This window comes from Balaenoptera borealis, assembly GCF_965194805.1.
Source record: "Balaenoptera borealis genome assembly, chromosome: 1".
In the NCBI taxonomy this organism is placed as follows: Eukaryota; Metazoa; Chordata; class Mammalia; order Artiodactyla; family Balaenopteridae; genus Balaenoptera; species Balaenoptera borealis.
This window is the reverse complement of record NC_138860.1, coordinates 162266776-162283270: the sequence shown is the minus strand read 5'-3', so window position 1 is coordinate 162283270 and position 16495 is coordinate 162266776. Positions and strand designations below refer to the sequence as shown.

Genomic DNA, 16495 nt, shown 5'->3' with positions numbered 1-16495 from the left:
ACAAAACGTTACTGGACTCACACTAAGAGTGGGATTAATTGGAGAGTCTGATCCACTGTTTTTCCCCTAGATGAATAATGCCTGGGAGAACTTAAACAAAACATGGAGAGAGAGGCTGGAAAAGCTTGAGGATGCCATGCAAGCCGCTGTGCAGTATCAGGACACTCTTCAGGTGAGAGGCCACGAGGTGACCACCACGGAAACACAGGTTCCGTGGTCTCTTTGTCATATTCTGAGTCCAGCGTGAGTCGGTCACCTTCACAGGACTGCAACATTCTCGAACCAAAGACAGGCTGTTTCTTTATATCTAGCCAAAGTTTCTCACTTCTAGCAAGAAGAGTTCTGACATCCGAATTTCTAGTCTTCTTGCCATGTTTTTCATCGTGTGCTCATCATATTATCTATCCTCACAGTGGCTGTAGAGTAAAGCTGGCCTTGCTGTCAAAGTCGTTGCTTGCTAGAGGTCCCAACCCAGGTTTTCTCAAAGCACAGCACTGTACAGTAGCTTCAGCACATTGTGGGCTTGCTAGCTGGCCATAAGAAATAGTAGTTTTTTTTCATATTTAGTTTTTCCAGATTGTAATTTATTTTGGACATTATTCCAGTCATGTTGGCTTCATCCTTAAGTCCCCATATTACTGAAATAAAGATCATTATCCCTTATTTCTGCCCCCAACCTCAGAGCACCAACAGCACAAAGTATTGATACTTTGATTTATCTCTGCTTGTATTAGCAGAGATCATGCTAATTGTCTCCCAAGTCCTCATGGTTTTGTTTTTTGACTGTTTATTTGTATGTTTATTTTAGGCTATGTTTGACTGGCTAGATAACACTGTGATTAAACTCTGCACAATGCCCCCTGTCGGCACTGACCTCAACACTGTTAAAGATCAGTTAAATGAAATGAAGGTTTGTACCTGGGAATGGTTTTTGAAGAAGGGTTGCTTCTTTTTAGTTTTTAAAGACTTGGTTTGATGTTAACATTCAGAATGTCTTTGACAGGAGTTCAAAGTGGAAGTTTACCAACAGCAAATTGAGATGGAGAAGCTCAATCACCAGGGTGAACTGATGTTAAAGAAAGCTACTGATGAAACGGACAGAGACATTATACGAGAACCATTGACGGAACTTAAACACCTCTGGGAGAACCTGGGTGAGAAAATTGCTCACAGACAGGTAAGGCAAATGGTAGAGTCCATAAAGTGGACTACTATCTACTGTTTTCTAATTTCCTAACAAACGTTCCCTTTAAATCATTTTCTGAGTAGCATAAGCTGGAAGGTGCTCTCTTGGCCCTTGGCCAGTTCCAGCATGCCTTAGAGGAACTAATGAGTTGGCTGACTCACACTGAAGAGTTGCTAGATGCTCAGAGACCAATAAGTGGAGACCCAAAAGTCATCGAAGTTGAGCTCGCAAAGCACCACGTAAGTATTCTCATTTTTTCATCTCTAAGCCTATTGGTTTGAGACCAGATATTGCCATCAGAAGCTTTTTGATGTTGTGTGTACCTTAGCCAGGCTTAATGATACCTATAGAGATAAATTATGTTGTTCAACATTTTTTAGGTTCTAAAAAATGATGTTCTGGCCCATCAAGCCACAGTGGAAACAGTCAACAAAGCTGGCAATGAGCTTCTTGAATCTAGCGCTGGAGATGATGCCAGCAGCTTAAGGAGCCGTTTAGAAACCATGAACCAGTGCTGGGAGTCAGTGTTACAAAAGACAGAGGAGAGGGAGCAGCAGCTTCAGTCGACACTGCAGCAGGTGCGTGCACCGTCCCAGTCAGGCGGCTGGGGCTGTGCTCATAGCAGCATTCAGCAGAAAGTCCACTTAAGTCGACAGAAGAAAAGCAGTTTTGGGTAGAACCCCCTCTGCCTTGAGAGGAGGGTCAGTTCTGTGCTGGACTTGTCTGGAAAGAACAACTTTTAACTGGGTCATTCTTTTTGGATTAGTTTGTGGTCCAGTCCCTCTATCTACTATTCAAAGTTAGTAGATCTTTGCTATAACAAACCTTGTTCACAGATTTAGTTATTTCTCGGATCAAGTCAGGTCCCTCCATATCCATATTCAGCAGTACCTTAGTCAGTCAATTCATCAGGTTATAGCAGACATCTCTGTTACAGTGAGGTCTGAAGGATTCTGCTCAATTCGGAAAATAAGTAAATATAATGGCCCCATAATCATCCAGCAACAGAACAACCCTGCCTGTGAGCAGCCTAAAATTCCTCCCTCAAAGAGACTCCTCATGTGGTCATTTAGAAAGTTTACTTTTGAAACTAGAATTGACTACTGACCTTGCTAATGTCTTTTCTCAAAAGGCCCAGGGTTTCCATAGTGAAATTGAAGATTTCCTCTTGGAACTGACTAGAATGGAGACCCAACTTTCTGCATCGAAGCCCACAGGAGGACTTCCTGAAACGGCTAGGGAACAGCTTGATACACATATGGTAATAGATTTCTTGAAATTGAGCATAAGTATCCCATTTTCAGTAGCTCCTTTCCGAATTCACAGAGATACATGTAGTTGGGAGTCTACAAAGTAGTGCATTGTTACTGACAATATAGTACTTGGGGATTGCTGCTTATGTACAGGCTTTTAACACCCTGTGATAGGCAGCGACAGGGAAGAGTCAACCAGCAATGCCCTGGGGAGCTGGCAAATTTCGAGTTGATCAGATTGACTGGCACAAGAATATTGATTTGAAGGTGAGAGCATCAAGAAGACAAATACTTGACACAGATATGGTTGTATTTAAGAAAAAGACTGCTGGGACTTCCCTGGCCTTCCAGTGGTTAAGACTTTGTGGTTCCACTACAGAGGCCGAGGGTTCAATCCCTGGTTGGGAAACTAAGATCCCGCATGCTGCGTGGAGCAGCCAAAAAATTAAAGGAAAAGACTACTTGAGGGGGATTTAGGGAAATCGAATAGAAACTGACAGTATTTTAAGAAAGTGGCTGAGAACAAAAGGCAACATAATTTCTAGGCAAATCCCTCAGGAAAAGGAGAAATAAACTATTGGGGTCTATTTGTGTGATCTCTGACCCTTAAAAATTCTGTTGGGGACAGGATTATTTTTAAATTAAGGAAGAATGGTGGGTTTCACTTCCTAATTGTTCAGCAGTTGAATTAAATCCAAAAGAAAGGATTTTAATCAAAATGAGACCTGCCTTGGCTTTTCCAAACTGTGCTTGTAAATCTGTGTGGTTATCTTTCAGGGGATTGGCATTACTGATATCTTTCTTGCCCTTACAGGAACTCTATTCCCAGCTCATAGCCAAGGAAGAGACTTACAATCAACTGCTTGACAAGGGCAGGCTCATGCTTCTCAGCCGTGGTGATTCTGGATCTGGCTCAAAGACAGAACAGAGCGTAGCACTCTTGGAACAGAAGTGGCATGTGGTCAGCAGTAAGATGGAAGAAAGAAAGGTATCACCACAAAATTCAGTCTGATTACTGTTTGAGTAGTTTGCTTAATGATTACATGCGATTATCATCTAGTTTCTATGGAAGATTTTTCATTATATTGTAGCAAGCTAGCAGAACTGATACCCTCAGAACTGGCTTTGTGCTAAATCAAGCCATCTTTTCTGCCGTTACATTTCTATTTTCCATCCATGTCAAGTTGCATTGATGCTGATAGTTTCCGCCGATACTTGCTTTTATAATACTGCATTCCTTTTCTGCATCTACCAGTTAAGGCATTACTACCTGTTACTGCTCAGTGATGGACTTAAAAATAGGTTTTGTTGGAGTTGGGAGGTTGGGAACAGCATGCAGGGAGTATCACTAATTATTCCTCACACAGAATTTGATGTCTAGTCACTAAAACTCAAGAGCAGTAAATTGTATGTCTTCTTCTTACTCTTCCTCAAAAATCAGATTCTCCTCAAATGAAAAGTGATCAGAGATCAAGGCATTTGCCCCAAAACATTGTTTTTTATGAGTACAGAGTTCTAGAATATCACTCTGCATAGAGTTTTTGTGCTGGGCAGCTGAAACGGTAAAATATGTGTCCAAATCCATTGGCCACATCCATTGAACAAGTAGTCGTTAAGCATGTATGTACCAGGCACTGTGCTAGGTGTACAGCGGAAACAATAAAGGCATGACCTCTGTCATCATGAACTTTAATGTGCAGACGGAAGTAAACCACATCTTCACACATAAAAATGAACATTTTGAGAGAAGCATTAATTTCCTAGGGTCCCTCTAGTGTGGGGTCTGGTAACTTCGTTGCATGAAGAGTGGGCAGAGGACCTGAGTGTATGGTTGTGTTCGAATACTTGGGACAGGGTCTGTCTATAATTCACCTGCTGAATGTAGAACTAAGACTAATTAAAGAAAAGGTAGATTCTGGCTCAAAATCAAGTAGTTTCTAGAGGGTTTTGCCACAGTGGAACAAGTTGCCTCAAGGAATATAGTTTTGACCCTTGAACAACATGGGTTCGAACTGCGCGAGTCCACTTGTATGCAGGATGTTTTTTCTTCACTAAATATATCTACGGTACTACATGATCCCTAGTTGGTTGAATCTTTGGATTCAGAACCGTGGATGTGGAGGGCTGACTTTAAAGTTACACACGGATTTCCAGCTTCTCGGAGGATCGACACCCCTAAACCCATGTTGTTAAGGGGTCAACATTAGTTGGTGAATTGATTAAGCAAAGGCTAGCTGTCAGTGATAGTTATTTCTGATTTTGTAAGAACATTACATTCCAGGATCGCTAAAATTATTTAAGCCCTGTTAAAGACTATGTAGATAAAATGATGTAAAAAGATTTCCTGCCATCTAGGAACTTGCAATATATTAATTGCTAAGCATTTCTATGGTAGATTTGAGGTAGATTTCCTTTTTCCACTGAACTTGTTTAGATGGGGTCTATGCATTTTTATAATGTTCATCACAGTGTTTTTTAGGTTACAGAAGTAACCTGAAAACACCAAGAGGAAAGTAGAAAGAATACACAACCCATTTAACAGCAATGAACATTTTTAGTATACTTCTGGGGTTTCTTTCTGTGAATATTTTGCATATATTCATTTTTAACAACCTGTCATTATTCTACTTTGCCCGCCTAGTAGACGGGCCAAGGGCAGAGGCCATCACCCAGATGTTCGGGGTAGAGGTGTCTGAGGATGGAGCTTGTAGACTATGGAACTGGGATGTACTCTTGGAGAGTAGCACACACCCTGAATGAGCCAGTCTTTTTTGTCATTCTGATTTAGATCAAAATGACTAAAAATTTACATCTTTGTAAATTGTCACATTTTTGTTTGAAATGTTCTGGCTTTTATTACCTTTGCTGCTGTAGCATAAGCATAAGTTTCAGACTCAGGCGTTTTCAAGTGCCATATTTTCTGAAAACATATTCAAATAGCACTGCAGTGACCGTCATCTTCACAGTAAAGTGCTTTTCATTTAGTTGTTTTATGCCACAAAAAGGACATTAAAGGAAACTGAGACTTTGCCCAAAGCAGGTTGCAGATCCTGCAGCTGTCACCACTAAAGGGTCTGTTCACTTAACATTTATTGAATGGCTTGAATGCCTTTATTCCTGTTCTTTAATGTCCCAGGAAGTGGGGAATGGCAGAGAAAGCAACTTAGCTGCAAACTGTGCTCTTTCCTTTTCCAAGCACAGTTGTTTCAGTTTCAAACACTGGCACTAAAATGTCCCCTTCTTTGCAAACAGGGCATGTTTGGAGGTTGATTAAATGAGGCTTCCTTCTTAGAAGTCATTTCATTTGGTGTACAATTCACGCCTTTGTCCTTAAAGCTATAATTCTTGAATTTGGCACTTTTCTGTGTGTGTGTGTGTGTTACTTAAAATTTAGTCAAAGCTGGAAGAGGCCCTCAACCTGGCAACAGAATTCCAGAATTCCCTGCAAGAATTTATCAACTGGCTCACTCTAGCAGAGCAGAGTTTAAACATCGCTTCTCCTCCCAGCCTGATTCTAAACACCGTCCTTTCCCAGATAGAGGAGCACAAGGTAACAATGGCATTATGATGCTGCCTTCCTTTTGAAAGCACCAATTGAAAGTGATGCTCCTTGATCTTATCTCCAGTTTAAAAAGAGCAATATTTTCCCCTCAGGTGTTTGCTAATGAAGTAAATGCTCATCGAGACCAGATCATTGAGCTGGATCAAACCGGGAATCAGTTAAAGTTCCTTAGCCAGAAACAGGACGTTGTTCTGATCAAAAATTTGCTGGTTAGCGTCCAGTCTCGATGGGAGAAGGTTGTCCAGCGATCTATTGAAAGAGGGCGATTGCTGGATGATGCCAGAAAGCGGGCAAAACAAGTAAGTTGTAAAAGAAAGATACTAATTTACTGAACAACCTTGGGCTGCAGGTGTTGAGTCTCCGCATTGGTTCACATAAAAGTGCTGTGTAGTGTGCATATTCATTCCTGTTATAACTTATTTCTTACATAATTTTAGTTCCATGAAGCTTGGAAAAAACTGATTGACTGGTTAGAAGATGCAGAGAGTCACCTGGACTCAGAATTGGAGATATCCAACGACCCAGACAAAATTAAACTTCAGCTCTCAAAGCATAAGGTACAGCAATTCATTGCTCTTAGGTCCTGAGCTTGGTATTCACTGACGATTGTAGCTTGATAAAAACACAGAACTAGTCAAAAGAAAACTAATCGGTTAATGTTAAACAGCCAAGATCATAGAGCCATTTTGTATCTGGACAGTGTCTAACCATGACAATTGCTCATTTGAATAAGAGTTCAAACAAAGTGACTGTGGGAGTAACCAGCTAAAACTGTGGGCTTTTAGAAATAGTCATGCACTGCTGTATGTGGCACAGACAAAACCTTATAAATTTCTTCAGGGTAAGCTGTTGTTAATTTTAGTTCAAGAAGTAGTGACATTCATACTGTTTCTGGTTACCCACCTGAAAACTCAATGTCATCTGACTTTTAGCGTGTTTTTTTTTTTTTTTTTTCTTTTTTTTTTTTTTCCTTTCTGAGAACAGGAGTTCCAGAAGACTCTTGGTGGCAAACAGCCTGTGTATGATACCACAATTAGAACAGGCAGAGCACTGAAAGAAAAGACTTTGCTTCCTGATGACACTCAGAAACTTGACAACTTACTGGGAGAAGTCAGAGACAAATGGGATACTGTTTGTGGCAAGTCTGTGGAGAGGTGAGTGTGAATGTCCCTTTTGTGGATCTGTGTGTTATCCCCAAAGTAACCAGGAGACAGTGACAGGATTCTAGAAAGTGGTAATAAAGCTAATGTATCAGTAACAGTAGCATCTTGCTATCTCCATTGAATTCAGTGAGAGTTATGAAATAATTTGAATCAAATATATTAAAATTATCATATTTTAAACTTGAACCTTACTGTATTACAAAGAGAGAAGCCTATAAAATCAGGCCAACAGTAATAGAAGATCTGTAACTCTAAGTACATGTAAATCACAAATTTGTAATGCCAGTAGCTGTCTCAATGAGTGTCTCTTGTGTCAGACGCTGTATGAAGCCTCCAATGTAGTATCTCATTTAACCATCTTGAGGCTCATTAACCCTCACAAGAACCACTGAGGTGTGGGTACTGTTCTTCCCATTTTACAGATGAGGAAATGGTCACAAAGAGGTTTCTTAACTCCCCCATGCTCACTCAGCTACTAAGCAGCAGAGCTGAGATTTGGTTCTAAAAGTTGTACTTTTATCCACTTGTATCAGCTATGCTATGTAAGCATTATGATACCTCTGTATTACTTGTACTCCCAGTTTTTCAGATGAAGTGACTGAGGTTCAAAGAGACAGCCAGAGTCTCACAACTGGTGGAGAGTTAGGAGTTGAACTCCTGGCTCCAGATCATTAATAGAACCACCACCCTCTACTGGAGTGGTGTAATGTAAATAAAAAGACCTTGGGTTGTAGGGTGTGCATAACATAGCGTGTGCATAGCAGTTGGACTCTAAAATGCCAGAAGGGCATCTACACCGGTCTCCTGCACTGCAATGCTTAATCCATTTTAGAGAGTGGTTTAATTTAAAATGTCTAAACATCTCTTAGTCACTTTTTACAGTATTTCTAACTGTTCTAACACAGCGGTCCCTCTCTAGATAAAGTTCAAGCAGTATTCCTGTTCAGTGGTCAGAATTGTGAGGCATTCATAAAAGAACCACTAAAACCAGTGAAGTTTGTGTGCTTCTCTCAGGCAGCACAAGTTGGAGGAGGCCCTGCTGTTTTCGGGCCAGTTCATGGACGCTCTGCAGGCCTTGGTGGACTGGCTGTACAAGGTGGAGCCGCAGCTGGCTGAGGACCAGCCTGTGCACGGGGACCTGGACCTGGTCATGAACCTCATGGATGCCCACAAGGTGAGTGGCGAGATCTGGGCTGCGTGGAGGGCAAGGCCGTTGGGTCCTGCACCTGTGTGTGCCTTCTGCCCATGCTGCCCTTCTACGGCTCCCCTAGAAAGGAAGTCTGAAAGAGCCTGTGTCTCTGCTTGTCAGAGAGGCAGCTCCCTGCTCTGTGTGTTTAAACAAACTGTTACAGGGATTCTGCATCAGCCACAAGGAATTTACCAAAGTTGGTTTGATTCAGATTTGCCAGTGTGTAAACTTCACGTTGAGGGCCACCCCCCCTGCAATTTCCTGTTTATATCTCTCAGTTGAGTCGAAATGGATTTAAATTCAGGAAACCCTCAAGATATCCATTTCCACTGATTCTTAAAATGAAAATGAGTGCTTTTTAAACTACTTCTGAACCTAACAAGCCAGCTCTGTGCACACCAGCGTTTAGTGTAACCCTACACCTGTACGTTGAACTACATACTGTCCTCCTGCTTCAGCACAAAGCGTTGAGCTTTACCTTGAAGTTACACCAAATTCTTATGTGCGTGGCAGGTGGGCTCTTACCACGGGGCAAGGGGGGAGGGAGGGATAAATTGGGAGATTGGGATTGACATGTACACACCACTATATATAAAATAGATATAAGAACCTACAGTATAGCACAGGGAACTCAATACCCTGTAGTGACCTATATGGGAAAAGAATCTAAAAAAGAGTGGATATATGTATATGTATAACTGATTCACTTTGCTGTACAGCAGAAAGTAACACAACATTGTAAATCAACTATAAAAATTAAAAAAAAAAAAAAAAAACTCCCACAATTCTGGAGATGCTATAGTACAGCGTAATTCCTGTTTCACAGATGAGACTGGGACTCCAGTTAAGCAACTTACCCAAAGTCACGCCGCTCACATTCAGAGCCACATCCTGTGGTGGTTCTTTCTTACTTGTGGTCCCACCTCCGTCTGTGCATAAAAGACACACAACTGGAACCTACCAAGGAGAATTGAAGGAAATGACTACTTTCTCTGTGGTTTTACTTCTTGAATTCAAAACATTTGTAAGACAAACTAATTCTCCTGTTTTCTTTTCCAGGTTTTCCAGAAGGAACTGGGAAAGCGAACGGGAACCGTTCAGGTCCTAAAGCGATCAGGCCGGGAGCTGATTGAGAACAGTCGAGATGACACCACTTGGGTGAAAGGGCAGCTCCAGGAACTGAGCACTCGCTGGGACACCGTGTGTAAACTCTCTGTCTGCAAACAGAGCCGGCTTGAGCAGGCCTTGAAGCAGGTCAGGCAGCGCCTGGGGGTGGGCCTGAGCAGAGTCAGTCTAGCCTCTTTATCAGGATCGGTTTCAGCGAGTCTTGTAAGGAACACAAAGTCAAGAATTGATATTCTAAATGCTCAACAAGATTTTAACCCGCATCCGTATTAGAGAAATAATGAATTTAGTTGGTTTTTCAAGTTGCACAGATGAAAGATGACCTTTGTGGGGCTTTGATAGAGCCTTCAAGTGCCTGTGATACTCCATTGAGTTCAGGCCAGACGGTTCCCTGGCATACCATGTCCAGGGCCTTGGCTGCAGAGAGAGGTTCAGTCTCTTGTGCTTGGTTATTTCAGGCAGAAGAGTTTCGGGACACAATTCACATGCTGTTGGAGTGGCTTTCTGAAGCCGAGCAGACGCTGCGTTTTCGGGGGGCACTTCCTGATGACACAGAGGCCCTGCGATCTCTCATCGACACTCATAAGGTAATCCAGCCCCCGGGTGCAGGGACCCATGCCACCCACATGGGGAGGGCGGCCCCGCTACCAACGGAAAGCAGCTTTTGCTTAGAAACGTTAGACCTCATGTGAAAAGGAGCAAAGCCAGAATGGGCCCAGCTTACTGGTTATCAGGAATGAGAGGGAAACGATTGGTGGGTTTTGTGACCCCTTAAAGACCACTCATCCACTCATTTTTACAAAAGTAGCACATGCTGGTTGTAAACAAGTCAAACAGCTGGTGTTAATATAGAGGAAAACATGGGCTGCTCTACCTTTACGCCCCACCTGCACACGCCTTGTGTGACTTTCCTTACATTACCAGCTCCAGGCCCTGATGTGTGCCCCTAGAACTGCTCACCAAGCTGCAGAATATAATACAGTGTCTGGGGCTTCAGTGTGACTGTGCTAACAAGGTGGGAAATGTTTCCTTTTTTAATTTTGGTGTTTCCCACCGAGAGATTTTAATCATGGTTTTGTCATTGCATTGTGTTGTAGGTATTTTTAAAACGTTGTAGTGTTGGCAACAAAGTAGATTTGCCTTTGAAATTTGTAACGTAATGTGCATATATGAAGTTTGGGAAGAGGGGGTTGAGGCACCTGGGGTGATTCTGATGGGAAGACAGGGCTGGGAGCTGGTGGAGCTCACAGACGTGTGTCTTTTAGGAGCTTCCTCTCTGGTTGTTAGGAAGGACACTTGGTCTCTGAGTCCAGGAGAAAAGCTATGGTCATTCAATTGCCTTCTGTTCTATTAGTATTCATAATCTTTTTCCTATCTCATCTTGAACAAAAAAAAAAAACAAAAAACGTTGTAGTGTTTTGTAGCTGTCACTATATGTGTCCAAGACAACACCATTTACACATATGGAAATGAATCCAAGCAGGAATTTATAAAAAGAGGGATCAGGAAAAGGGTCATGCCTCTGTCTCTCTAGTCCTTATCATCTGTGCAGAGAAAGTCATTTTTATGAAATCCCTCGCTTCCCCCCACCTCTGAGAACTGGAAAGAAAATGACAGAGATGCCTAAATGCAGGCTTTTAGAGGTCTGTGTCAACATATAGAGTCGAAAAACACACTAAAGTTGTTTTTCCCTCTCAGTGTAAACAGTCGCTGCTAGACTAGGTTTAAGGTTTTGGTTTCAAATCCTGTTTGTTTAGGAATTCATGAAGAAAGTGGAAGAAAAGCGCGTGGATGTTAACACAGCAGTGGCCATGGGAGAAGTCATCCTGGCGGTCTGCCATCCTGATTGCATCACCACCATCAAACACTGGATCACCATCATCCGGGCTCGCTTTGAGGAGGTGAGTTCCTAGTTTTAGAGGAAGACCGCACGTGCCCCGTCAAATGGGTGAACAGCAGTAAAATACTCCAGAGCTTCCCCACCGCCACGTAAGGAATCTTTCACTCACTGTGAATATCTCAACAAGAATCAAGTCATTCGCATTTTAGTAGTGACTGTTTTCTTGATAATGTGCAGAAACCTGGAAGGATGGTGCTGGTGTTGTGATGTGTTCCTTGATGACATCCGGTGGACACGTGGTGTGTTCTTCCCTCCTTCCTGAGAAGTTTTGTGTCTAATACCACGTGCTACATTTGCTTTCAGGGGAGCTATTTCTTATTCCAGCTCTGTCTCCAGAATAAGAGTGAAGCCTCTTGACTGCTTGGGTGGTCTTTCCCCTAAAAGTCATTGTTAGGCTCACACAAAAAAGGGCTTTGAAAACGAGGGATGTGCTTGACTGAGAGCCGACGGATTCCCTCCCCCGCAGGTCCTGACGTGGGCCAAGCAGCACCAGCAGCGCCTCGAAGCCGCCCTGTCAGAACTGGTGGCCAACGCCGAGCTCTTGGAAGAACTTCTGGCGTGGATCCAGTGGGCCGAGACCACCCTCATTCAGCGGGATCAGGAGCCAATCCCTCAGAACATCGACCGAGTTAAAGCCCTCATCGCTGAGCACCAGGTATCCTCACCACGTCGTGTGGTCGCGTGTTTCCTGCATGGCTCATGGAGCCCGTTTCCTTGGCCCTGTGCATCCGTGTTTTAATTGCTGCTGAACATACTCCCGCAGACTTAGCAGCTTAAAACACGCTTACTGTCTCAGAGTTTCCGTGGGGCGGGGCTCTGGGCCTGAAGTAGCTGGTTCCCCATCTAGGGGACCAGGGGACGTCTTACCAGGCTGAAATCAAGGTGTCGGCCAACACTGCAGTTCCCACCCAGGCTCTTTCAGGTTGTTGGTGTCGTTCATTTCACTGCAGTGTAGGATGGAGGTCTCCCTTTTCTCGCTGGCAGTCAGCTCCTGGAGGCCACCCTCGGGTCTTAGGCACACGGCAGTCTCACAGCATGGCAGCGTCTGTCTTCAAAGCCAGCAGGAGACCCTCCATCCTGCTCTGACAGATCTTATAGAATAAAACGTAATCCAGGGCTTCCCTGGTGGCGCAGTGGTTGAGAATCCGCCTGCTGACACGGGGGACACAGGTTCAAGCCCTGGTCCGGGAAGATCCCACGTGCTGCGGAGCAACTAGGCCCGTGCGCCACAGCTGCTGAGCCTGCGCTCTGGAGCCCACGAGCCACAACTACTGAGCCCACACGCCTAGAGCCCGTGCCCTGCAACAAGAGAGGCCACCGCAATGAGAAACCCGCGCACCACAACATAGTAGCCCACGCTCGCCGCAACTAGAGAAAGCCTGCGCGCAGCAACAAAGAGCCTACTCAGCCAAAAATAAATAAATAAATAAATTAATTTTTTTTTTTTTAAAACATAATCCAGGGAGTGACTGCCCACCCTTTCCACAGGTGTTGCCCACACTTGAGGGGGAGATTACACAGGACATGTATGTCAGGAGTCTTGGGGCCTGGCTTAGAAATCTGCCTGCCGCATCCTGTTTCTGTTGACTTGCCTCTGTGCCAAGGTCCCATTACCTGGGACCTATCCCATTACACCTGGATTCAGAAAGACCTCTTGCATGAACTCAGAGATGGGCCAGACAACACATCAAACTAAACTGAACAGAGGAAAGCTCAGGAGACAAATGTGGGTTTTAACCATGATAATTTACACGAAATGCAAGCATGGATCTTGCCTAGTTACACTGTGGACATAAGGTCTTTTTAGCATATGTAGTTAGCCTGGCCAGTGAGGACTCCCTGTACTTCCCGTCAAGGTTACCTACATTGACCCCTTCTCTCCTGAGTGAGATTATCTTCTTCCATCAGGGCCAGTCCCTCTCCCTTCTGTTATCACCTCTCATCCTTTAAGCTCCCCCATCTTGTGTCCCCCCATCTCTCTGACAATTCTTTCTCAGTCTTCTTAGCTGGTTCCTCTTCCTCTATCCACTTGTTAACGTTGTTCCCCGAAGTTCCATTCTTGACCCTCTTCTCATACCTGAGGCTGTATTTGGCCCGACACCTTCAGCCAGCACCTGTACACCAAGGGCTTCCACATCTCCTGGCTTGTCTGCAGCATGCAGGAATCCAGAGGCAGCTCTAAAACTCCATTTCATCCCTGCTTCCTGGCCCTGACCCCACCCCTCCCTTCCACCCCTGCCTCCTCTCTCCTCATCCACCCAGTCACCCAACACAGGAGTGACTCCTTTTTCTTTACCCCTTACATTTAGCCAGTCATCAGGTCTTACCTGTCCTACTTTCGAAATACTTCTTGGCTCCTTCTCTTCTGCCCTGGCTCAGGCCCTCACTGTGTTTTGCCTCAATTACTGCAGTGGCTTCCCAACTTGCCTGCCTCCCCCCTTTCCATCCTCCCTCCTACACTGAGGCCAGAATGATAGCTCTAAAACGGAGATCTGATTGTGTCTCTTCTATGGATCGGAATCCTTCAGTTGCCCACCCACCCGTAAACACCCCCCCGCGCCCCCCCCCCACACACACACAGATTGCTCTCAGAATAAAACCCCAGTCCCTTAGCCTGACACAAGGCCTTTCTGGACCTTTCTCCTGCCTACCACTCCAGCCGTCCCTCTTGCGTCTCCTCTGAGTGTATCCTCAGCTCAGCCAGTGATCAGCAGGGCCCTGGCTCGCTGCACTGTCAGGCTTCCGTGGGACTGCCCTGCCCCCAGTCTTCGGCTCATTCTTCATCCCGCGGCACACAGCTCAGGCACCAGCCTCCGGGCAGCCTTCCTCCCCACCTCGGGCTGTGGCTGCCTGTCCTAGGCCTTCTTTCGGAGCCCTGGGTGCCACTCATTGCTCTGACTATCTGGTTTCCTCACTCAGCTGTGAGCTCCTGGAAGGCAGAGCCATGTCTTATTCCTTCAGGTCTCCAGCACCTGATGAAGCGCCTCACTCAAGGCCACAATCACGTTTCTTGAAAGGAGTGCAGCCGTGTACGAAGGCATTTGCAATTGGTCCATCTGTCACAGGCTTGACCCTTGTTAGTAAGAAGTTGCCTAATTCCATCTTAGTCCAAGAAAACTCTCAACCCTTTTCCTTGTTGTTTGTGTTTAACAGACATTTATGGAGGAGATGACTCGCAAACAGCCTGACGTGGACCGGGTCACCAAGACGTACAAAAGGAAGATCATAGAGCCAGCCCATGCGCCTTTCATGGAGAAGTCCCGCGGTGGCAGCAGTACGTGGCAGCCTGTTGTGCAGGATGCTTCCTTCCTGCTCATTGATGAGTGCTTCCCAAGTGCCCAGCAGAAATTTCTTTTCCATTTTCAAAAACCATATTGGATTTGAACGAAAATCTTTTTTTGAAACTCACTTTTCTTACACTGACAAACAGTAACTAGACTCCAGTTTTTTGAATTGGTATGAAATTTGGAGTGGTTAAGCAGATTCTTTTGCAGTAACCTTTCTATGTTTTGGTCATCAGCGCTGACTGTTGCGCTAATTTCATCATAAAATAAATCTGCCCCTGCAGAACCATTGACATTTCCTCTGTTCGCTAAGGTAGGACAGAATCGATTAAAGGTATGAGACAGGGACCTGTTGGCTGGGGAAGAGCATCAATGGTTTTTAAGTCAGTGTGCTTCCATGTCTAAGTGTAGCCAGGTCCTGACTTCCTTTTCTCAGTTACTGACCAGATACCATTATGAAGATCTTTTAGGTTCATACAGATGGCAGTTTCTCTTTGTGAACTGACAAAAGCAGCTTTTCTAACCTCTTGATTATTTTTCCTTTCAGGAAAGTCTTTGAGTCAGCCAACACCTCCTCCCATGCCAATCCTTTCACAATCTGAAGCAAAAAACCCACGGATCAACCAGCTGTCTGCCCGCTGGCAGCAGGTGTGGCTTTTGGCACTGGAGCGGCAGCGGAAGCTGAACGACGCCTTGGACAGGCTGGAGGAGGTGAGGCCCCGCCAAGCAGCCTTCCCTGGAGGGAGGTGACTTTTATCAAAACACAGCCCTTCTTGAGGCCCTCTGAACATGACCTGTGTGCCTTGACCCACTTACGCAGAAGGAGGAACAGAGCAGTGTAGGCCGGGACTCTGTCCTCCAGGCCCCCTGGGAGGAAAGACACATGTGAGGAAACCAACAACAGATAGGCCGTAGCACTGGTGGTGGAAAGCAGGCAGCCAGCCAGTCCAGGAGGGTCTGGCCTGTGGCGCGACCCTCCTCAGCACCTGGCCTTGGTTGAGGATCAGGAGCATAACTGCAAGGTCACCGCCAAGTGTGGAGTTTCTCACAAAAATGACCATTCCTGAGCCTTTTGTGTAGATGCAAGCTACCCAATTATGAAACGAGTAATTTTTTTATCGTCCTGTTATTCTATCAATATTATTCTTCAGTAGATTATGAAAAGCAAGTCTATTTTGAAGTATCATTAACCAATCTAAAAAATATAGTACTTCACTTCCTAGTTTCTAAAACAAATTTCTAATATCTTTTATATTTTTTTTATTTGTGCATATCAAAGCAGCTATGCCCAGAAGTGAGTGTTCTGTGTTTTTTGTTGTTATTTCTGTAGATCCAGTTGAGTTTTAAGCATATTTGGTTTTGGCTTTTTCTTTTTTCCCCATTCCTTCCAACTTTGGAGTTTGAAAGACCAGGGGGAAAACCGCTGCACTGTTTAAGTCATTCTGAGTCTGTGTCACTGACATAGTCCAAGTAGCTCAGCATCATTCTGCCCACTGCATAGGCCTGCTGCCATCTACCAGGGCCAAATATTTAAAATGGGAGTCAGAAGGACAGTTCACTCCCTCTGCTGCCATCCCAAAGAAATGTGCTTGGGTGCAGGACTGGATTCTTGATGCTTCCAACCGGAACTCAAATTATCTCAGAAGACCAGTGGGGAGGGGGGCTGAGCCTCGAAAACATAGGCCTCTGTGTGATTATAGTTCCTTTCAAAATCACTTAAGTGAGGAGTGCTGAGGACGTCTCTTCTGGGATAGAATCCATTCTCTTACATCTAAGGGGAAAAAGTGCCAAGGGAAAGCAAGGCTGGCTCCACCCATTCTTGTTCTGCGTGCT

General features: G+C 44.6%; 1 protein-coding gene across 15 annotated transcripts in view; it reads left to right on the top strand.

The window, feature by feature from the left end:
- MACF1 (microtubule actin crosslinking factor 1) overlaps positions 1 to 16495 on the top strand; it is a 346247-nt gene that overhangs the window by 308804 nt on the left and 20948 nt on the right. For all 15 annotated transcript variants that reach the window (XM_082387379.1, XM_082387380.1, XM_082387378.1 and 12 more), the window contains 18 exons: positions 71 to 172; positions 809 to 910; positions 1004 to 1177; positions 1270 to 1425; positions 1567 to 1764; positions 2319 to 2447; positions 3254 to 3427; positions 5834 to 5989; positions 6094 to 6300; positions 6439 to 6558; positions 6986 to 7155; positions 8179 to 8338; positions 9413 to 9607; positions 9937 to 10065; positions 11236 to 11379; positions 11845 to 12033; positions 14532 to 14652; positions 15210 to 15373. In XM_082387379.1, coding sequence (XP_082243505.1) covers positions 71 to 172; positions 809 to 910; positions 1004 to 1177; positions 1270 to 1425; positions 1567 to 1764; positions 2319 to 2447; positions 3254 to 3427; positions 5834 to 5989; positions 6094 to 6300; positions 6439 to 6558; positions 6986 to 7155; positions 8179 to 8338; positions 9413 to 9607; positions 9937 to 10065; positions 11236 to 11379; positions 11845 to 12033; positions 14532 to 14652; positions 15210 to 15373 — 2790 coding nt within the window. The remainder of the gene's footprint in view (positions 1 to 70; positions 173 to 808; positions 911 to 1003; positions 1178 to 1269; positions 1426 to 1566; positions 1765 to 2318; positions 2448 to 3253; positions 3428 to 5833; positions 5990 to 6093; positions 6301 to 6438; positions 6559 to 6985; positions 7156 to 8178; positions 8339 to 9412; positions 9608 to 9936; positions 10066 to 11235; positions 11380 to 11844; positions 12034 to 14531; positions 14653 to 15209; positions 15374 to 16495) is intronic.